Consider the following 23,283-nt stretch of genomic DNA (forward strand, 5'->3'; position numbering starts at 1 on the left):
CTGATTGCCTAATGGATCAATGGAAATTAAGCCCGAAAAAAATGCATTTTTTTGTTCTATCACCACAAACCTAAACAGATGAAGTCTTACTCTACCAAGATGAAGTAAAATCTCTACCAAGAGTTTAACTGAAACTATGCAATTTGATCACACAAGAACAACAACAAACTTTTCAGTGAAAGAAACGGATGAAAAAAAAACACTTCGGGTGATTCTGGTGTGAAACAAAAGATAGATGTGTTGGAAAGCAGTGTGCTTATCATTAAGTAGAGTGGAGGACCTGTGATGCTGTGGGTCTATTTTTATTCCAAATTCAAAACTTGTTAGAGGGTACAGATTACAGATTCTAAAATATCAGGATACTTTAAATAAAATCTGGTGGCCTCTACCAGTAAACAGAAAGTGGGCCAGCTGAATGTGCAGAAGAGAAGAGTTCATAGAAACCAGGACTTCAAAAGCTATATGGAAAATACAGAAAGAAAAATATTAATATTATATCAAGATATCTTAATGAATGTGTTGTCATATTTGAAAACCAGGTTGTAGAAATGACAGCAATAACTTTAGTAACTAATATTGTGCTTCAAATATGGGATTTCTCTCATGACTTTTGCAAGGCCCAAAATGGAGTCTCAACTCTGCTTAATATGCATACCCCATCTTACTGGCATTTATTTGTATGTGAGGCATGTTGTAAGATGTCTTTAAATAGTGAATGTCCCACAAGTAACTCCTGACACAGAAGGATAATGAATGGCTCTCTTTGGTCATTAGTCGTTTGTTACAGAAGATGTCCTTCCCCTTCTCCTGCCCGTCTCATGTTGTTTCTCCTTATCTCTTTCTTTCTCCTCCCTCTCACATAACACTGTCACTGGCACTGAAGGAGCTTGGCAGAAGTGTGGCAGAGCTGGGGACTCTCTGTCAGTGTTACCGCTGTGATGTATGGCTGTTGTTATTTCAGTTCTCATCCCAATTGAGTAACAACACACACAACAAAAATATACAGCATCTTATCTCTTTTTCATTCTCCTACGCATCCCTCCCGGACCTTTGCCATAATATCCTGAATCAAACTATCCTCTCTGTGTGTATCTGAAAGCTCTAATTTTCATTCAAAAATTCTCCGTATGTATGTTGATCTGGTTGTCAGAGAGTGCAACGTCCTACATTATGTGCCAAACCTCTGACAGTTTGTTCTAGTTGCCAGCCCCTAGAGGGAGCCCACGTCATCTCGTTTTGCCATTTCCTGTTTCTTCTATTCTCCTCGAGATGACACCGGACATAAAGACCACAGTCTGCTCTTATCTTCAGCTAAATTAATTTCGGGACATTTTGTAATAAATGTGCCCATTTGCCCACAATTAAATGTTCACAGTCACTAGTGGAGAGACATAAATTAACTCCCGAGTGTCTGGAAGAAGTCTTTGGGTGTCTGCAGAGCCAAAAAGGGTCTTTTGCTGCAAAGTAGAAAACCGGCTTGTTGAGAATCTTTTAACTGAAAAAAGTGAATGGCAATTTTTATTTAATTGCTAGCTCTTTGCATTGCAACGGTATGCAAACAGCATAAGATTGTAATGCTCTTTGAATACAGCCTGGTACTGTGTTTCTGCGCAATGTGAATGAAGCACCCTTCATGATTACTGGCACCCTTTATAACAATACATCTAGCTTTTATTGCAGTTGCACAATCTTACACTGACAAAAGAAGCAAAACATAAACAAACAAAAAAAAAAAAAGATTTGTCACCACATTTGTCCAAGTCCACATATCTTTTTCTGATTCTAATATGCAAACATTTTTAAAGTAAAAAAAAAATAATAAAATGCAGTTGAACACAGCTGAATGTGTCACACTAATCACTAAACAAAAGACCCCATGTACAACTTGCTGAGCAGAGACATAGAGTGGCATTGGAATTCTATTCAAGTTGTTTGCTCAAAGTCTGAAATCTGTGAACAATTTGCTTAATATTTATTGATTTTGCCTTAGTACACAAACTGAGTTTAGTGCAGACTCTTAAAGAATGAATGTTTTTAATTTTCTATTCTGTGTGATCTTTGTGGAGCACCATGCTGGTGTAGTGGTGATCACTTTTCCCTAACAGCAAGAGTTTTTGCTCACCTCTTACAATGAAAATTTAATGGATGGAAAATTATGCTTTCTTCACAAAAATGAGAAGTTTTCACCTATTACTGTAGCTCCAATACTCAATTTGCCTTCTACGAATCATCCATCCCTTTTGTTATTAATCTTGATTTATCTGAGATGCAGTGAAATACTCCAGTCCAACCTGCAGTGGCTTCTTGACTGCAACTGAAGCTGGGATAACAAGTGTACACCCAGGGAATAATCTGATCAAAACCATGCAAAGATCCCACTACTAAGACAATTGAGTGAATTTATTTAGAAATTGCCGTACAATGTTGGTTTCAAATGCGTCAGTGCACTCCATAAAGAAGCTTTCCAAGAATAAAAAAAAACCCGAAGTGATGTGTGTAGTGAAGCCAGAACAAATTTCCATCTGCAACCCCAGAGACGTGTTGCAGATGAGGTGAAACAATGCTGACGGCTGAGATGTCACACAGGCACATTTATCACCGAAGACATAATTGCTTCTTGGATGAAGGGGTTTGCTGTCTTATGGCTCACGTTTGTGATTGTGGACTGCAAAGCAGGACTGTATGTGTGTGTGGACAGCATAGAGAGGTCAGTTTGAATAAAGGAACGCTCTGCACAGGAATACGAAGCTGTATTGGAAAACTGTAAACAGTTCTCTAAAAGCTGGTGGTTCCACTGGGAACAAACAAACAAATATGTTTAACATCAGGATAGGCTTTGCTGTTAGCTGCAAATCCCCTTCAACCTTTTGGTTGCACTAGGTGGACTTATTTGGAAATTGACCAATCATTAGTGATTTGCTGTTTTTTTTTTTTTTCTTATCACAGCAAACAACACGAGATATTAAAAGAGGTTGCCCTTAAATGCATCTACCATCATTAGGGAGCCAGAAATCCTGAAATCTTGAACATGTAAAATATGGACAAATTATAGTCTGCGTTTTCATTGTTCTTCAAAAGCAGATACATCATTACAAACAGACCTTTCAAAAAAAAAAAAAAAAGATTTGAGTCACACCCACTGAAACAGATTACTACCAGACATGAATATGACAGAATTTTTAAAAATTGTTCATTATGGAAATCCCTCACATTAATTACTGCATGGAATGTTTAACTAAAAGATAAATATATTTAAATTGGATGTGTGAAGATGTTTTGGTAACAGAAAAAAAAACAGAGGAAAGATTTTCTCTGTCCCCTTTTATTTAAAGGGAAAAGCTGAGAAGAGGACATAACACGGTTCATAGGATAACTGAGACAAACGGTGTGAAGGGCAAAATCAGTCAGAGGTCATATTCGTGAGCATAAAGTCAGGGAAGAGCATGTTTAAGTTTGTAGTGTTTTTTATTTTTTCATTTTTATGTGTCCACTGTCAAGGCAAAACATCAATTTAATCTCTCCAATAGACATCATTGCACAAACATTAGTTTCAACTCTGACTATTTTCATTTTTAAATCCAGTCAAAAAGCAAATACTGACTTCCTCCTTCTCACTTTATAAGATGGCATATTGAAGTAATCAAACTTGAGCTGGAGACTTTGCCATCACTTTTTTTGCTGTGAATAGATCACTCTTCATCAACTTTTATCAACATTCTTAACAGACTTGTTTGCTTTTTTCTTTGACTTCTTTTTGACATATTTCTTAAATTTGGCAATGAAATTAACTAAAGCTACTGCAAGATGCAATACTATTTTAAAGATTATGTCATACGCACTTAATCAACCTGGTACTTTTTTCAGCGCATCTAATTTGTGAGTGAACTTTAATGGTTTGCAAAAAGAAACAGTCTATAGTAAAGTTGACTAAATGATTTGCTCTACCACTTTGCTTTGAAGTGATCGAACCCATCTATGCATTCAGCGTTGACAGAGTTGTTGTGGAACTGCTCAGCTGTGGTCGATGCTGCTCTAAATGTGAGGTCTGGAAGAGGACTTCCCGAATGACTTAGACTGAATCGTTGCCCCGGCAACAGCCCATCATGTCTCTGCATGGTGAAAAAGGTCTTCTATAGGGACGCATACAACACATCGCAGGTATTTCCAATGCGAGTGGTGTTGCCTGTCCTTACAAAAAGCATGTGTCCTGCTGTAACAATTCATGTAGAAAAGCAAAAAATATCTACATAGTCTTATTCTTTTATATGAAAAAAGTGGTATTTCCTTATTTCAATCACTCTCTTCTACCACAATTTGTTGCATAAGACAAGTCCAGCTGACGTTTTGTACCTTTTAATATACAGATATTACTCAGACATACGTTCCTTGAACTGCCTATTTTGCTTTATGAATTTCCCTGTTTTTCTAATGAAACCCTGAACATGACGACTTCTGGCTTTTCATTCTATGTCAGCTTCCAAAAACGTTTACTTTGACATAAACACACCTGAGCAAAGTTACATGGATGCAAGTGTGGTTTTTGTGAAATCTTACGTTCTTGGTAGGTTGTGAAAAGGATGCGGAAGCGGCTCTTGCGGCTGAGCTCGTCCGCCCACATCCGGATAACTCCCAGCGTGGAAACCAGCATGATGTCGTTGGCCACTGTGGAGCAGAATTTGCTCTTCAGGTCTTCCACAGAGCTTAAAAAGAAGGATATTAGAATACACATTTTATTGCAAAATGGACATTACCACCACACCTCTAAATTGAGAAGGTGGGAATAATTAGTATACAGGTTGACTGCTGGCTGTAGCAGGGACTGACTGATGGGAAAGCAGCTATTTTGAACTGTGCTATGATGCTGGAGGGCTAATAAACCAGCTTTGATTATTGTACAGCCAAGTTTGCTGATTTCTTTTTCCCTTTCACACCACACCTCACTGTAATGCTGTTCACCAGTATCCTATCAGGACAGCACATTTCTGGATTAAATTACTTCCGATACGGTATCGAGGGAACTCAAGACTTGAGTGTCACAGTCAAATTTTTAAATATGGTTTCTGTTTCTGGAGAACAGATTGCAATCTCAGCAATTATAGTTGGATTCTTAGACAAAACATACAGTGAAACAAGATAAACCTTTATGTTTTTTGACATTTTTTATTTATTTATTAATAATTATCATTCACAATATGATAATGTAAAATCTGTTATGTCAAAACTTTATTTTATTTCAATCAACCAATCAAGCAATCAGTTTTATCTATAAAGCACCCTTCATGTTGGAGGAAGCTCGGTGGAAACATATAATAAAGGGTATTTCTGGACTAGCCAGGGGAGTCTCATTGCTATTCTTTGCTTAATTTCTTAATAAAATAATAATCAAAATGCATTTTGATTAATTCTTGATTGACTCAGTGTATTTATTTCCTTATCAAGTCTTAAAACAACTGCATTTGAAGTTTACTCGTGTTGGCTCTGACTAATATTTCAATTAATTAGATTTCTGGTAATGGAGTGATAAATATGCAAAACAAATTTTAAAAAAATAAAAAAATGAAACAAAGAAAATCAGGAAAGGGGCAAACAGTTCATACCACTATACACAATTTTATTTGAAAATCCTACCTTCCTCCATCATACACTGCTACAAAGTTGCGCTTGCATTCATTGGAGTTTGCCATTTCATAGTCCAGAAAACGCAGATAGATCTGGAACAACACAAGAGAGCAGATTGGACAAAAGCAAATTAACTGGGAAAATGGAACTGTCGTATAAAGGGAAAAGACATATAGCACATTGGAGAAGAATCATCAAAAAAGCTTCAGTTTCAATTTTCTATAATCTTGGAATTAAAACACCTACTTAACACACCTTATCATTTCACATTATTTCCCCTATGCTCCCTGATTGCCTCTTCATCAATGCTGGTTATTCGTTCATCCGCATGAGCTCGAAAAGCATCATAGATATGCTTTGTTCTGTTGTGCACAGCCCTCACCATCATTCCGGGTTAATGAGTGGACAGCTATGACAGGAAAATGTGACACTTTTAAACGCCCAAAGACACAAGCTGCGGATCGGCCAGGATAATGGACTTCGCAATGACAACCTGGCTTTGACAACATGACAAGTGAAATGTATCGGAGCACAAAAACAAGCTAAATGCTTCCCCTGGGGTCTCAGATAAGGGTCAATAAGCTTTTATTGAGCCAAAAATGGTCAGTGTCAGCTTCTCTATTCTCACATCTACACACTTGTGTGTTAGGCATACTTATTCACAAACACTTGTATGTACAATGCCTTGCAAATTTAATCAAACCACTCAAAATGTTTCATATTTTGTGACACTACAATCATAAATTTAGAAACATTTCAGTGAGATTTTTTGTGATAGATCAATACAAAATAGGTAATAACAGTTAAGTATACAGAACATATTGATAACATAATATGAACATAACTTTTCTGTAAAAGCCTCAGAGGTTTGTTTGAGGATGTAAGCATAAAAGGCAACATTATGAACACCAAAAGCAGAAAGTGGGGACGTATAAAGCAAGATTAGGTTATAAAACAATATTTCACTCATTAATTCTCTACATACCTAAAAGTGAAAAACAGACACAATAGCTAAACTAACAAAGCAAGTATAAAATATTCATACAGTAACTAAGGAGTATTATCTTGACCATCGAGCAATAATATGTAGATACTGGATTGATATCTTCTATAAATATACGTATTTACTAATTAGGTGTCTTCTAGTGAATTTTTTAAAGTGGATTTTAGATAGTTGTACAAGAGTAGAGAGAGCTTAATACAAATGCATTCCTTTTATTGGTCTATTACATCAAATTATAGCAAAATATATAGATGCTTTTAGTTACGTGTCGTGACCAGAGTGTTAAGAATAATTGGCCATGTACACACAGTAGATGTTAAGAAATGTGTTTATTATACAGAATGCATTAATAGAATCAAATTTTGATATTTACACCTGTATCTTAATCAATTTAATGATGTCAAATCTTTAAACATCTGCTGAATGGACAAAGTCATTAACAGTCTGATAGATGATGCTGTGCCGCTGACTGAAACATTGGCAAAACAGCATAATTATCTGACAAATAAGCTGAAAGGTGAACACAAATGAAAGGAATTGAATGCTTTTTTCAGCTGCTCTTTTGATAAACTGACTGAAGAAAAATCCAAGGCAAAACAATGGCAAAACACAAAAAAGAAAGATGTATTCAAAAAGTCCGAATTATTTGATCTTGGAGTAAAAAAAAACTGCTGCTTCCTTAATAGCAATAGCCAATAATGGTGAAGACTCAATCACTAACCAAAGAAGATAATGTTTTCTCTGTGGCTAAAAGGTGCCCAGAAAACACCGTGCTGCTCCGTACAGTCAGAGTGATCTTTGTCTTCATAAAATATAAACAAAGTGTCAGAAAGTTCAGATAGATGTGTTGAAAAGATATAGACAGGACAAACTTGTTACATGGTGGAAATAATCTTTGACACTCCCAAGAGCTGCCAGGTATACTTGGACATCTGTCTAGGCAGAAATAACAAGAGGGGGAAATGTAGCTGAAAAAAAACAAACAAACCAAAAAAAAACACAACCAACAGACATACATGTATGTGCAGTCTGACGTTTTATTTTTCAGGCTTGTGTCTGATTAAATGTTCTTTCACGATGCCTTGGATACCAGTAAAAGCTCATTAATTTAGATTTTTTTCTCCCCCTGTGGTTGCTACAAATTCTCTTTATGAAAAAAAATGATGTTCAGATGACACATGCTGGTGTAAAGATCTAACATCATCATTAAAAGTGGTGCATTGCTGTCACTTTTGGCAACAACACATGACCATTACTGCTTTCTGCAGGTGTGCCTACCCTTACCATGACTCTTTCTCTCTCTTTGCCATCTGCCTTTTACACTTAATCTCCATCCCTTATACATTTAGACCCTAGATAAAATGCATTATTTAGCAACCCCGAGCCCCCTCCCCTCTTCCTTTTCTGCACCCCGTTTCTCCTGCCTTCTCTCTGGAGTCCGCCGGTGCAGTCTAATTAGAGCCTCCGGCATAGGATGTCATTATCTCTCTACTGTTTCTGGCACACTGGCAACAGTGCAGCACTGTAAGAGCATAGGGGGTTTTGAACAATTTGCCAAGATTACAGTACAGCAACATGTATGTAACATATAAAGTAAGGGAGGTGGGTAACATAAGCCTATGTCTGCACTCTGACAGAAACATGGACAGAGGTTTTACACGCTTCATGAGTTTTGCAGATAGAACTAGTGAGAAGTTTAAAATCGTGAACCTGTAAAAATTGAATCATGCTTGAAAATGCATTCGCGTTCATGTCTATCAGTGCCAGTGAGTGAAAACCTTTGGCCCTTGACTTGCCCTATGATGTAATTTTGCAGCATGATATTTTAAACTGATTTCAACATTATAAAATATATCACTTTTCAATGGTCACGTTATGTTGGTTTTTCATGAATCACATCTATAAATTGGAAAACTGACTCACATTCTTTGGTATGCATACAAATATTGCACTGCACGAGAATCAGTTACAGTGTAATATCCATGCTGAATAAATAATAATAAAAAAATCAGTCTTGTATCAATAAGGGCCCAGCCTCCCTCTGCCTTCCTTTCATTTTTTTACTACTACTTATAGCACATCCCCAATTGGCCACTGATGATTCAGAAAAAGTCTGAAGGTGGTGCAATCTTATAGCTCCAGTGGCCTTGACTTTTAAAGCAACTGAATCAGAAGGGCATTTCTGATGGAAACAAAGGCATTAGTGGGAAATATGCTACCCCAAAGAGGATGCCAGATAAGAACAGCTGCTGCAGCCATGAATCATTGCCATACCATTGTTATCAGCCAGCCATATCATAAACCAGCATGCATATGCGTCAGAAGAACCTGGGACATAAAAGAGCAGGAGGCTATTCTCTTTTCTGAGAGCCTAAGCAAGTCCGAATCAACCATTACTTTAGCTAAGAATCATCCAGCTTATTGTCATTTACTTTATTGTTAGGGAAAACATGCCGCAGAAGAAACACAGAGTATTGATCTGAGTGAAGCTACAGTGAAATTTACTGGTAGGAGACATAAATAATTTTTCTACCTTTAAAAACAAGTATGACTCAAGGTAAAAAAAAAAAAAAGCATATGATTAAATATTTCATTAGTTAATAATTCAAAACAATTCAAACATTGCATACTTGAATTGTAAAAAAACAAAACAAAAAAAAAACAAACATGTAATTAATCACATGTACACCATTCAATAATCAATGCTCCTCAGCAGTTTTGATGTTATGTTATGGCTGATCAGTGAAACCAACACAAAGCCAGTGAAATATGTGGGGGGGGGGGGGTTCTGCTTGGTGCTCCAGGCTCAGGAGACTTTTAATCCTTTGGCATTAATGCAGCACAGGTAGCTCCCAAAGATAAGGAAGCGAGTCTACAGTGTATTAGTGGCTGGAGTGAAGTTGTGCATGTTTACGAGTGTTGGAGCATATCTGTATTTTTTATGCATGCGGGGTGCGTCCAGACATTGGCATAGAAAACAAATATGGGAAGCCTCAGGGTAAAGGGTCAAACTGCATCGTAACACCATTTCATCAGTGCTAAAACACCTTGTCTTTTTCTGCCCCAACCAAGGCTTCCTCTCTCTCATCCTCTCTTTTTACTCTCCACATCCTTTTGGTGTGTTGTTCCTTTTGGCAACACGGCTTCGATTAGAGAAATGAGCACCTGACCCTAAATAAATTCTTCCGCCTGTTTGTCTTTCTTTCCCGCAGCGACAAAAACCTTCACAAGCAACAGAATATGTTTCTGTGTTGTCTGAAGAGACACAAAATTAAAGCAACTAACTTATATCGTCATCACAGCTGGATGAAGAATAGTTGAGTCACTCACCTTGGAACGGGGTGGAGCACGGATGTACCATTTACAGTCGACAGCCTCAGCGGCACCAGCTTTCCCATCTCTGGTAATTTGATGGGACTCAACGATACCTTCTGGACCAAGCATGTCATACTGACAGGCTGAAACACAAGTGTATGCATAAACACATACAAAAGCAATGTTCCATATATGTAGTCATGAGAAAAAGAAATATTCTGCATGGAAAAGTAATTGGAAATGCTAAGTACACCACATCAATCAATAAAAACTTAAAACACTTATTTTCTCAAATCATAATTTTGTCCCATTCTTTGTAACATTGCTTCAGTTAATTGAGGTTTTCAATGAGATGTTTAAATAGAGATCTAGTAACATCCCACCACAGCATTTTAGTGCAGGGTCCGACAGGGTGTTGACTTTTAAACCTTCCCTATGTTTTTGGAAGGCAAACCTCTATGATCCAGAACAGCAAATTGCCCTCTTAAATGTGATATAAAGGGAGGTGTGAAGGAGCAATCAAACTCTGATGCGGGCCAAAAAAACACTGGTCCGCCTAAAATCCTAGGTCTTGGTTCAGTAGAAGTGAACTCTGGCAGTGTTTGAAAGCATATGTAGATATAAACAGACCACAGAGTGCTCCAAAAGCAGGAAGCGAACTATTGTGCAGGGCATTTTGGTTGAATATAACCGAAACTAATGCAAGACTCGAACTCTAGAGTGAGAAATGGCTTGTGGTATTTTACCAAAGACAAAGTGAAATCTTACAACCACTAACATTTAACGCTACTCTATTTTTGTTTACATTTTATGAAGAAAGAAGTTGTACTCTTGTCTTCTTGGAAATGTCACAAACGTTGCAGTATTGGTCCCCAATTGAACCGAGTCATTCAGAGTATCAGATGTGAAAACATCCTTAGTGTTTTACTGTATTATATCAACATTCATTGAAAGTAAGAACAAATGTACATCTTTTCTCCATTGTAGGTGGTTTACTGTGGTGTGTAAATTGATTGATGGATGGATGAATGGATGCTACAGGTACATATGCAAACATTGCAACATTGAAAACGCAGTTTTTACAGAGCAGCACTACAAGCCTTAGGAAGAAAAAACTGTGGTAAAACATAGTGAGAAATGTAATCAGAAGTGAGGCAGAAAGAGAAAAAGAAAAAAAAAAACAGAGGTAAAAACAGAGACTGAGAGAGTATACCTACAGGGCAGAGGTGGGGGTACTCCCAAATCAGCAAAGTCGGGATCTGAGGAGATAGAAGAGGAAACAGAGAGGTGGGGGCATTCATTTTTAATGCCTGAAATAGTTTTTTTTTTTTTTTACAGATAACACAGCAGAAAGTGCAAGGGAAGCCTGTAAATGAAGAATTCACATGCCCTAAATAAATTCTGGTAAAAATCTATATTTTTTATGTGTTTTTATGAATAGGAGAATTATTTTGACAACTTACACCAGTGAAACAAGTATGACTATGGTTACATATTGTTATATTTCACCATATTGGAAAATAATTGAGCATGACTAGGCATTTCCTTTTTTTAACATAGGCTATGTGACTGAGCTTGTTTAAGAATATTATATCACCATAATTACATACTAGGCCATGCCTAATTATATGTGCATGGCTTGCACACTCGAAAGATACATTTTACAGTTGTGATATTAAGACAAAAGAGATGCTTTTGCATTCATAACATGGAAACCATCATCTCTGTCAGCACTGCAGATAGTATTAATATGCTTAGTTCTAATGTACGCAGTTCAACAGAGCTTTAGAGCCACCAGTGTAAAAGCATATCAGATTTAAATGTGGATGTTTTCTGAATTGTATGCAGGTCAGTGAAATTAAAAAAAACAGAAAACACAGACTAAGCAGAATGAGCTCCTGATGCAGAAATAAAATGAGTCGCTACCAGTCAATAACTTTACAAAGCAAAATTTTACATCAGACTCAGTGGATTAAAAACTGAAAAATAAGGCAAAAATAATAAAATAACCAATATATATATATTTTTGGGCTGAATTCATTGTCTCTACCCTGACACGACTGCTCAGATAGAACGTAAAAAAGGACAGCTGAGTAAATTGCACGAGGGAGGTAAAGTTTTGAGTATTGTTGCAATGAGTTGGATCAAAATGGCTGCGATTGATGACACATGTCAAATATTTGACCTAACATCACAGATTCAATGGTACGATGTCTCTAATGTGGTAACAATAGATGTCTGTTGTTACATCTGTAGACACACAGAAGGCATCTAAGCTTCAAGTTGCTCTTTTGTCATCACTTCAGTGGAAATGTTTCTGTTTTCCAGTAAAAGTTTGAAATTGAAAAGTCTGCATTTAGAAATTAAGATCAACTCCAGAAATATTAAAGTGTAATTTACTAATTCTGAGTTAGTACATTAGTTTTTCATATGAAATGTAAATAAAATAAATATTGTATTAAACCAGTTCCATTTGATTTCATTTGATCCCAGCATAGTAACAAAGCGTTTGTGCCTTTAAAGATCTGCAGTCAGTTATGATCTTCTGAATGCCTTCATCTGAGGACGCACGAAATCCACTTGAGGATAAATGGTGACATGGCTACCACTGACTGAGCTCAGTGTGGAAAATGAGCTTTGATTGCACAGCATGAACTCCTTTCCTAAATGCCACTGACTTTTTTTTTTATCTGTGTATGCGCTCTAAATTCTTGGTCTAGACATGAGTCAGTGACTATTTGCTCTCGCTCAGCAGACATGAAAAAATAAGTCGGAAATAGCTTGCAATGAACACCTGGTGATAGAGCAAACTTTGCATAAAAATGTAAATCACATCTCAAATAAGGATAAAATTACTATTAAAGGTAAAGTTAGTTTTTTCAACTAACTGCAGCTATGTTCAGAGTCAATGTCAGTAAACGTTGCAAAGGATAGTCTTTTGATAACCATTTAAAAAACAAGAAGGACTACATAAAATGATTTATAATTAGTGCATCAAAACCTCTCACAAATTATCAGGGATAAAAGTCAATAAGAGATATGATTGAAGTGATATGCTTTTTCGAGGCTTAGATTACTCTCTACGCCTGACTACCTTTTGCTCTCAACATGATTTAAAGTCTATTTCTGCAAAGTTGAACAGCAATTAGTGTATGCTTAGCTGGCTTTAGGTTGTTCAGTGATACTGCACAACTCATTTTCTTGTTTGTTTTTGTCTTATAAGGAAAGAAAGTTACAACTGGACAACTGATTTTGCTCAAGAGCATTTTCCTACTGTCTGCGGGAGAGTATATGATCATTCATCTTTGTATGAGGTATATTGAAAAAATCATAATATGCAGAAACATTTGGCCTTTACATAAAGCATATATTTCATGACAAACTTTGAAGGTTTCTGTACGCTTTACTGCTGCCTTTGTATGCCTGTCTTATTGCTTATGTTTGTGAGAAATGAAAAAAACCAGAGTAGAAGACAGTTAATGAAACATTGATCTCAAGGTCATCTTTGCTGCCTTTTTGAGATATTTCTCATTTGCTTGTGGGTATCATGTTCCACACAATGATCACAAGGCCAGACAGAATGAGAGCACCCTGACAGCACACCTTTAATAAAGGCTGTCTTAATATAAGCAAGAGAGGTCTGACCACAGGACGACAGTGCTTATAAATTCCTCCAAGGTGACCCTTGACCTTTCTAAACTTGAGCAGTAGAATGTTAATGAGACTTTCTCATGTCTCCATTGATCAGCCCCCTTCCTTTCCTGTCTATCATCACTGATTAATAGATCCAATCAATTAGCTGGATTTATGAAATGAATGATAAACTAAATGTCTACTCTCTGTATGAGTGATGATATAACATATTTACAATCTCAGTAAGATTCATAATCTCAGCCAGATCAGTGACACTACATCACAGTGTGAACATTATATTTCCAAAGCTCTGCTGAGTTTCATCACAGCATGTTGACATTATTAATTTGTTTGTTTTGTGCTGTCATTGTCATTAACGCCCCGCTATGAGGTCCCCAATTTCTGCACAGTGTAAAAGGCTTTGTATTAACAGAAGAAATTTAGTGCAAAATGCCACACATTTTTCTCTGTTAAAGTCCAGATTCTTGTACTTTGCTCTGACATGAACATGCTCACTTGAAAGACCAGGGCATAGAGTTGACTTCTAACTGTTTACAATGGACTATCTGTTGAGGTTGATTTCGAAACAAAATACAACAAAAGATACAACAATTGCATGTAAAGTGGTACAAAAATAGAACAAAGTATTTCATGGTTCTGAACTCTGTAGCTGGGAAATGCATCTCAGCGGGGAATCTCAGACCAACAGAACCCTGTCACTGGACTGTCCATGTCTGAAAAACTGATATTTAGCAAATATCTTGAGCCTGTGTTCACTAAGAGGATGACCTTTTTAAGTTGCTTTGCAACATTAGTGTTGTCAACCTAGCTTGTAGCACAAAAAACAAAAAACAAAAAAAACTGTGTCCAAAAAAAGCCAATGTGAACACTATGCAAGCCTTGACTACAAGCAAACATTTTTATGAAATGTTCCGTTATATTTTTTCTAACATATGCCTTCATATGAAAGGCTAGTAAATTGGAAATCTCTGTCATTGACATTAGTGAATTGTTATAATGTCTTATGCCAAGATGAACAGAGTTCAGCTGTGCAGTACAAAGTGTTCCCCTTTAGGCACTCACAAATGAAATAGCATGCTGAAGATGTGAATTTCTAATGACTACAATTCCATAAGTGTTGTATTACTTCTCATAATATAGATATGAACAAAATGTTTTATTAATAAGGTACAATAAATCGCATTTAAAGTTAAATAGCATACTTCACTGCTACACTTGCTACACATCCCTTCGCTATTAACTCTTGCCCCTAATGTATGCATAACTAATGAGTAAGCTCATGATTGTGAGTGTAGAACAATGTTTCAAGAATTAAACATGAGAAGAGGGAATGAGAAAGCAAGGCACTGACAAGCAGCCCACACACAAAACTCAGTTTCCCAGTGGCCTCATTTTCTTTCAACCACTTGGTGGTGACATTTAAATAAGCATCTGATTAATAATCTCTGTTTATGTGGTTGATCGAGTTAATGAATAGCCACCATTAATCACACCAACCACAGAGGTGGATACAGTTCCACTCAACGACCAAAACGGAGCTGCAGGCGGAAAGAGAGAACGAGGTGAAATCAAACAGGGGTGACCGTTTCTCATATTCTTACAGTTCAACTAACATCCAAATCTCACATCAAACCAACACAATACATGCTGGACTGTTTGCTTGAGAAAACATATGTCACTGGGAAAATCTCTTCTAATGAAACACTGCTTTAGAGATTAGCCACATATCTGATGTGGCTCAGCAGGACTTTGTCATCGTTTCAGATGACAAACCATCTGTACTTTGAAAAATTTTATGTCAAATGCGGATGCTGTAGGACCTGCAAAGGACTGATAGGATTTACCACAGCCTGGGTGTCATGGTCAGTGAGCTGGGTCTGTGCCCTGAATGGCGATTAGCGCCAATGTGTACTGCAACGCCATGTAACGAGCATCAACATCTACACATCAGCAGTCCGACTAGAAACTGCACCACACAGTAAAGAAGGAAAAAAAACATGTCTTGCTTGAAAAAAAAAATCTGATGAATATATTTTCCTTGTGAACCTTAGTTCACTTTGTTTTACATTCATACAGACAGCTGCCCTTGACCTCGTAATATATGGTCTGTAACCCTGCAGGAAGAGCTTGTCGCTGGCAAAACTCTCCTGAGTAATTTCCAATCCTACCACAACTATCTATGGTTCAAGTGCCCTTGATTAAAAGCACTTAACCCCCAGGATGTTCTGGTGGAGGATTCCAATATCCAGGAATATCTGTTCAAAGAGAAAGATCCTCTGTCAGCACCTGGAGGACAAACCGTTACATTTTTAGAGGCATATAGATTACAAAAAGGGTGTGATCTTTGTCCTTGTGTTTGAACTAACGATTCATACGATACATTATTGATCTCCATAAGGAAAGCAGTGAATAGAAAAGCACTGGAAGCACAAAGGGATAAAGTGTCTTTCTCAAGGACACCACAGCACGACAAGAATACTACCACATATGCATTGTCATCATGGTGTTTTTAAAGGTGCCCAAAGCACAATTTTCCTGCAAAGGTTTATAGAGACAACACTAAAAGTTTGCTCTTTGCTCTTGCTCCATCAGCACAATGTGCTCAAGCACTTAAAGGGTCAAAGAACAAACCAAAATGACTGTTGCTTTGAACAGATCTGTAAAAGAGAGAAATAAAAATCTTTATCCCCAGTGGAAACCTCTCAAAGCACAAAGGAACCCTTTCTCTGCCTTGCACATCTAAGCACAATCTGTTCATCAGAGACAGCTGGTCAACTAAGTGAGATATATTAGACAGTTGGGAAAATAAAGCATGATTCCAAATGACCAATATGCACCGTTTTCAGAAAATAGTTCTGCACAAAATGCCTATCTAAGCTGCCTTCCCATTGCTGGCAGCTGGCATTTACTTTCTTTATGGAAGCTCAAGGAAACATGAACTGACTTTTCAAAAACTGTTTTTCCTGTTTTGTTTTTGAAAGTCAATTCATTCCTTCACCTGAAGTGTTTCTCGCTTATGCAAGTAAACTGAGTGAAGTAAAGAGAAACAAAGCATTAAAATTGCTCAGAAAATATTTGACAACAATTTTTAAAATTTAAGAATTTTCTGGAGCTTTTAAGAAGCCTCCAAACTAAGGTTTTGCAACCTAATTAACTTCTATCTATGATGGGAAGACAAAGAAAGACAGGATTTAAAACAGCTTTGAGCCATTAGATTCTGTAAAATGGAAAAATGTACCTTGGTTGAATAAAGTAACTGTCAACACACAAATCTGTCTTCAAATAATTTATGCGTGCATGTGGTTATGACATCCTTTTTCTTTACAGGGCTAAAAGGAAAATGCAGCCATTTATTCAAGCTGCCATTTCCATCCAATAAGTCATGAAGTACAGCCTCGTCTCCCTCACTGTTTGGCAAACTTTCGTTGTCAATCTTCCTGATAGCTGACAAACAAAGTTTTGTCAATCCCACCAACGACTGTACTCATGTGTGTGCAGCAGTGTAAGCAGTGTGTCAGAAATCTGAGCAATACTTTTTAGCAAGTCACTTTTTAAAAATTAATAATTACAATTAACATGTTGAAGTCCCAGTCAAAACACAAATGTTGAAAACTGATTTTTAGCAAAAACCTCAAATATAACAGAAGATTTTTGCGTTGCCAAAGGTCCACAGTTTCAATTTGCACTCTTCTCAGTAATTCATCTATGACTTACTTAGTGTATATTGAAATCTATTTTCATCATTCCTTTCAGCTGGGAGTTCTGTAATGTAGTTTTAAATATTCCATCATTACAGCGCGTCCAACAAATCTAAGCTTTTGGCATTTTTGAGTTAATTCAAAGCACCGTAAAAGCACTATCAAAGGTTCAAGTACCCTTTGTTCTCGAAAACACTCTAATGAGTACTTTTTATTACCACAATACAATTATGTACTGTGGGGTTTTCAGGACATGTTCCTCATTTTCAGTTAATTACTTTTTCTTCTCAAGGCTTTTGAGAAAAAAAAAAATCTTTAATTAAAGAGATATTTCATTTCAGCTAAGTCAAAAGGGATTTGTGTCAAACTTGCTGGATCTGATGCAACACGTGACTGCTAGGCATCATGCAGTATCCTAAAACATAAACTGGGTATTCCTGTCTTCGAGTTATTAGTCACACCTTAGGTAATTTAACTGTCAAATGTATTTTCTTTAGATTTTTTTTTGATTCACAACTCACTCTCCAGTGGTGCCTGTTCTGGCCCCTATCTGCTCCGTAAAACATCCTGTCCACTCGAGCGTACTTCACATAAGCCCACTTCAAATAGATTTCAATAATATTTTCACTAGACTGTTTTTCAATGCAACAATTTTTTGTTTTATTTTTATTTTTTATTTATTTATTTTTTGTCAGCAAAGCTCTGCAGATTTTACTTAGTGTCTGGCACAAACTGAAGTCACCTCTAGTTGCCCTCACAATAGTTGAGGAAATATGTCCATCAAAACTTTCATTTTGAGAAGACAGCAGATAAATTCAATCACCCAGGTGGAGATCTTTTTTGTTTCCCAATCCGCAGTTACTCGCAGTAATGCGAATGCTGTCCCTGTCCTCATTTCAGTATTCCAGAGAAACAGTGACAAGCACAAAAATAACTGATAAAACATCACTACACTATCACCTTGTGAAGAGTTTCTCCTGTCCTATGTGAATACAACACTGTGTGACCGTGTTAAGCAATGGTATGCTGAAATGATCCAAGGATGAAGTAAAGTCTCACTATTCTTGGCAGTCATCTGTTTTCAGTTTTGGCAGTGTCATTCAATCATTTTCTTTCAGTTCTAAGAAATTCTAAAAGATCAAATGGATGTGGTCTTTACAAACTACAAAATATTAAAGTCTAATCTAAAGTGTAGCGTGCAAATCTCACACTAGTAGTGTCCATTAAACAAAAATGGAGCCAACTAAAAAATCTGTGCATGGAAATTTGCTGAATTCAGAGGATTTAATATGGGAAGTAGCTGCTAATCAATGCACAGCACAGCTTATGGCTTGTTCAGAAACTATGTTTCCAGCCTTGCCTCTAATCATCTAAAAATAGTAAAATTGAGGGGAGATGTGCAGAGATACTCATTTTTGGCTATTAAGTAAAATATAAAGTATATTTAAACTGACTAACCCATTACGTAGAGATAGTTTCAAAAAAGTGACTAAAAATGACTACCCTACAGGCAATCCTCACCGCCAAAACATGACATCAGAATAGAGCAGAAAACCATATACTAACATCAAAAACAAATGAAAAGCAGTGTGACATATTGAAAGGCTGTCTAACATGGCAATAAATAATTTCAGCTTCAGTAAAAACAATAAAAATGTCTACAAAACAAACAAACAAAAAAAACTAAAGCACATAGCAGCTAAGACGTATTTCTGTCACTTTGGACAATGCTACAAACACTAGTAACTTACAGATTTGGCACTGGCATTCCAGATATGGCTTCTGTTGATTTAAACAACTTGAGTGTGCTTGGTGGAGGGTGCTAAGATGTGAACACACACAAAGTTGAACATTTTATAATGGTATTTTAAAATATCTATTTTTGTTTGAGGTGTTACAAGTGGAGCATATGGCTTCAGAGTGAGCTATAATGTCGAAAACAACAAACGAAAGGAAACTTTCTGAATATTAATATTAGGTAACAGAAAGTTACCTAATTGAAAGTAAATAAACCACATGACAAAAACTTACCTCCCTAACTAAGAAAAACATGAGAAAACTAAGCAAACAAACGGCAGCTCATTCCTACAAACTCCAGAACATTTACAGTCGTAACACTTTGACGTTACAATTTAAGAGAACTCTGAATCATCTTTGAGAGAAAAGTTTGAAGAATGAAAAACCTCTTGAAAAAGACTTATTTTCCCATGCCCCAAACCCAAATGGGCTTTGCAAGGAAGAAAAAAAAAGAAGAAGAAGAAAAAAAAAACAATTGTCTGGACAATTTTGACATAACAAGAAGATCCCATTTGAGATTTTTTTCTACCTGGCACAAAGGAGGAGTTTCATTGTGATCTTGGTAGTTTATTTTCTTCAGTGGCACAATGAAGCTTTAGGTGCACAGAGAGTCAAATCCTGGGATAACCAAGTGTGCAGTTATCCCGTTTGACAGAGGCCCTTTGTCTGTACAATGATTTTTCATTCAGAAAATCCCGCACCTTTTAATGTTAGTATGACAACAACCAGAAAAAATCTCTTAAAGATCATTCTGAATGTTTCCCTGACCTAAATCCCAGAAGAATATTTTTTTGATGGGTGACAACGAAGTTTACAAAAATGAAACTTACTTCCAGACTGTAATTGGTTACCATTAAAAAGTGAAAAAAAACAAACAAACAAAAAAAAACATCTGCACCAGTTGGAGCAACAGTTTCAGTTCTGTTTGTTTTTGTTAAGCCATGCTCTCAAACATCCATTATGTTTAAGGTTAAATGTTGTTTTCAACAAATTGCTTACTCTATTTTTCACTTGCAATTCACAACCTGACCAGCATGATATGCAAATACTTTAATCAAAAGCTGAAAAAGGTGAGGTTGCAAATGCTACACAACATATTCAGCAAGTGGTTATCATGCCATAATGATGTGTGTACATTTAAAAACGCAATAATCTTTGTAAAATTTATTGAGTAAACATGCTATTAGAAATACTTAATTTTATTTATGTAAATAACTATATAGTATTTCAACAAATGTATAGCGTATTCCAATGTACATGTCTGATAGTTTACAGTGTGGACTAAAATTAGAGATAAAGGAGGTCAAAACTAGTGCTTCCTTCAGTGAGTCCCTTGAATAGAATCTTTAAATCTGGAACTACTAGCTGAGTTGTATTGTGGAAAAAGAACAAAAAATACCCTTGAATTGGTGAACATTAATACCTTTGTCCATCTAATGTGTCCTTAATAAGAGTTTTACTTTTACAACATTAAGGGATTGAGTTCTGTTTAAAATAGATTAAGAATAGGTTAGTTGAGAGAACAGACAGGTATTCCCTTGCTTGAGGAAATTAATACAACATAGTTTAACAAACTGAAAACAAACAGCAAATGTCATTTTGTCATTTGCATGTGTGCGCATATTTGCGTGTGTTTGTGTGAATGCCGGTTGGAGATGGGGGAGCCATTACTAATACAGCAGTTAGTTGTCCCAAGGCATTGCAGCTGTTTCTATCTGAGGGATGCTACAATGACAGACACTTTCAATCTAGGTTCCATTTGGCCAGCCATGCAATAAATCAACACAACATCCCTACTCTGCCACTCATTACTGCAAACAGTAACTGAAAGGCATGGAGTAAGGCTACGTGTGTGTGTGAGAGAAGGGACAGATCTGCTGATCTGCAAACAATGCTCCACTAAGAAAGGTAATTGAAGATTCTGATTGCTTTTTTTTCAGGGAAGGTGTTTTATTTTCTTGTCATGGAATTATAAGAGGTGGCAAATCTCTGTTTCAATTGTCACTGCTGCTCTGCAGTTGTTTAAGAAGACCCAGGGGGGAATCAACAGCTCAAAAAGACTTCTTTTCTGCCAACAACAGGCTACAATTTAGCCCAGTGGGGTAATACACTGCAGGCAAACACACTGATGCTTACAACCAACACAAGCACAAGTGGGTTTAAGTGAAGAGTGGTAAACACATTCTCTCTTGCATCTGCACCATGACAATTTTTTTTCAACATAGTTTAAAATGATCAAACAGGTAATTCTAAGATGGCATCTTTTTCTTCAAACATAATCTTCTAAACTGATGAATCACCAAGAACAGTGACTTTTCCAATGAGGATGATAAAGAGTATTTAAAACTGAAGTTGTAGAGAGATGTTGATATTTAAACAAAAAGATTATGAGATTACTTGGAGATTAAGAAAACGAATGGCAATTCAGAATTTGCACAACCGTTTCTGTATACTCAGTGAAGATGCTGAAGCAATTAAGGGAAATGCAACACCATGTGTTGCTGAGCTGCCAACATAATGCAACCAAGAGGGTTGTGAATTTAAAAAGAAACTGGTCAATGGGGCAAAGGTGGGACAAGTTATGCTGTAAAAACAGTATACAACTTGTTTTCAGAAGTGTACGGTGTGGTTCCTTACGTATTCTCTTTTTTCAACTGATATTTTAAAAGCTGCTTAAAGCAATACAACATTGATGATCTTGAATACAATTCAAATTGTGGCGTTACTCCCATAGCCTGTTGGCTGCTTCATTTACACAGTGCTTATAAAAAATGCACCATCACAAATCTCAACATTTAGAATTTGTCAAAAAATACTTAAGAAAATTCAAGAAGGTGAAGAGGAAAAAAAAAAGCAAGAGTGTGACCCACCTGCTGAAATGACAGAAATTCCCATAGCAACTGAATACGGTGGCATGCATTTGAATACATAGATCTTTCTAAGAACTGTTCCAGGTAGTGTTGTAAAAAGAAAAAATAAAATTAATAGTCTGCACTTAACAATACCCTGATTCACAGAGCACTGCAAAAATAGTTTTGCTTACTGCATTTCATGAGTGAACATTTAATCTAATTGCATTATTAAAACTCTGCTGTATTTTTCATCATAAAGAAGTTTGTCCTCCTGAACACTATGCAGTGTTATTAATATGACCATGTCCATTAAAGTGGGGATAAGTTATTTTAAGCACAGACTTCAATTATGAACTTGCTAAGCTTCACACCCTGTTGTATCTACTATAAAAAACTGCTTTATCTGCCCTACTGTGAGGAGTTAATTTGATAAAGATTGAGCGTTGGCTTAGCTGTTAACACTAAAGCACAATGAAGCTCCTCCACTTGTTTAACTTTGTCCGGCTGCATTTTTCATACCAGGTAAATTAAAGGAGTAGATAAAGGAGGGCATTGTTAAAATTCTCATAGACTCAATATCATGCACAGTCTCATCTCTTGAGATGACATAGCATGAATGCACAAATGTAATACAAATGAATGTTTGTATTCATTATTCGTTATTTTAGCTTTGATACTCTACATAGTTTTATTTATACTCGTAGAAACAGAGACAGCCTATATTATTTTACTGTTTCCTTAACATAATCAATTTATCTTTTCATGTAATGTAACACGATGATGTAAAATCTCATCATGCAGAACTGGCTAATAGAAATTTCCTTTGTGAATAAAAGTTTGACCACTTAAGAACGTGATTTATTTAACCTACGTTTACCAATATTTTTAATATTACTTTGGATCAAATCAAATAAGTTTCTTGTGCTTTTTTGCAGTCTGGTTGAACATAGTTTGTAGCTGTGGCAAAACAAAGCAACAAAGACTCTCATAAAGGGATTTTTTTTCCTTCACCAGCAACTAATAACCAATGTCCCCCTCACACATTATTTCAAGCTGTTACGACCCTCTGTTGTCACCAGAGACAGGCTGCCCCTGATTAACAACCCAATTGCTTCTCAAACAAGACAGTCAGAAAATTATGATAAGATGACAAAGAAAATATAGACGAGCACAAGCAGAAGCACAAGCACAGAAGTTTCCTTCAACTTTAATTGAACCCTTGTCTAATGGGATAACAGTGTGTGTTAAAAAGGCTTATTCACAATGCAAACGGACAATACTGCTGGACATCTGCATCAGCTTCTCTCATATGGCCTGGAAGATAATGCATGCAGAGCTGCTGTCT

The 23,283-nt window shown here is 36.5% G+C and overlaps 1 protein-coding gene across 4 annotated transcripts in view; it reads right to left on the minus strand.

Moving 5' to 3' along the window:
- neto1l (neuropilin (NRP) and tolloid (TLL)-like 1, like) overlaps nucleotides 1-23,283 on the minus strand; it is a 65,552-nt gene that overhangs the window by 12,868 nt on the left and 29,401 nt on the right. For all 4 annotated transcript variants that reach the window (XM_055037811.1, XM_055037810.1, XM_055037813.1 and 1 more), the window contains exons 5-8: nucleotides 11,155-11,196; nucleotides 9,953-10,080; nucleotides 5,629-5,711; nucleotides 4,555-4,700 (exon numbers count right to left, since the gene is read on the minus strand). In XM_055037811.1, the coding sequence (XP_054893786.1) occupies nucleotides 4,555-4,700; nucleotides 5,629-5,711; nucleotides 9,953-10,080; nucleotides 11,155-11,196 (399 nt within the window). The remainder of the gene's footprint in view (nucleotides 1-4,554; nucleotides 4,701-5,628; nucleotides 5,712-9,952; nucleotides 10,081-11,154; nucleotides 11,197-23,283) is intronic.

Source organism: Poeciliopsis prolifica, unplaced genomic scaffold (assembly GCF_027474105.1).
Source record: "Poeciliopsis prolifica strain line A6 unplaced genomic scaffold, Auburn_PproV2 SCAFFOLD012, whole genome shotgun sequence".
Lineage (NCBI taxonomy): Eukaryota > Metazoa > Chordata > Actinopteri > Cyprinodontiformes > Poeciliidae > Poeciliopsis > Poeciliopsis prolifica.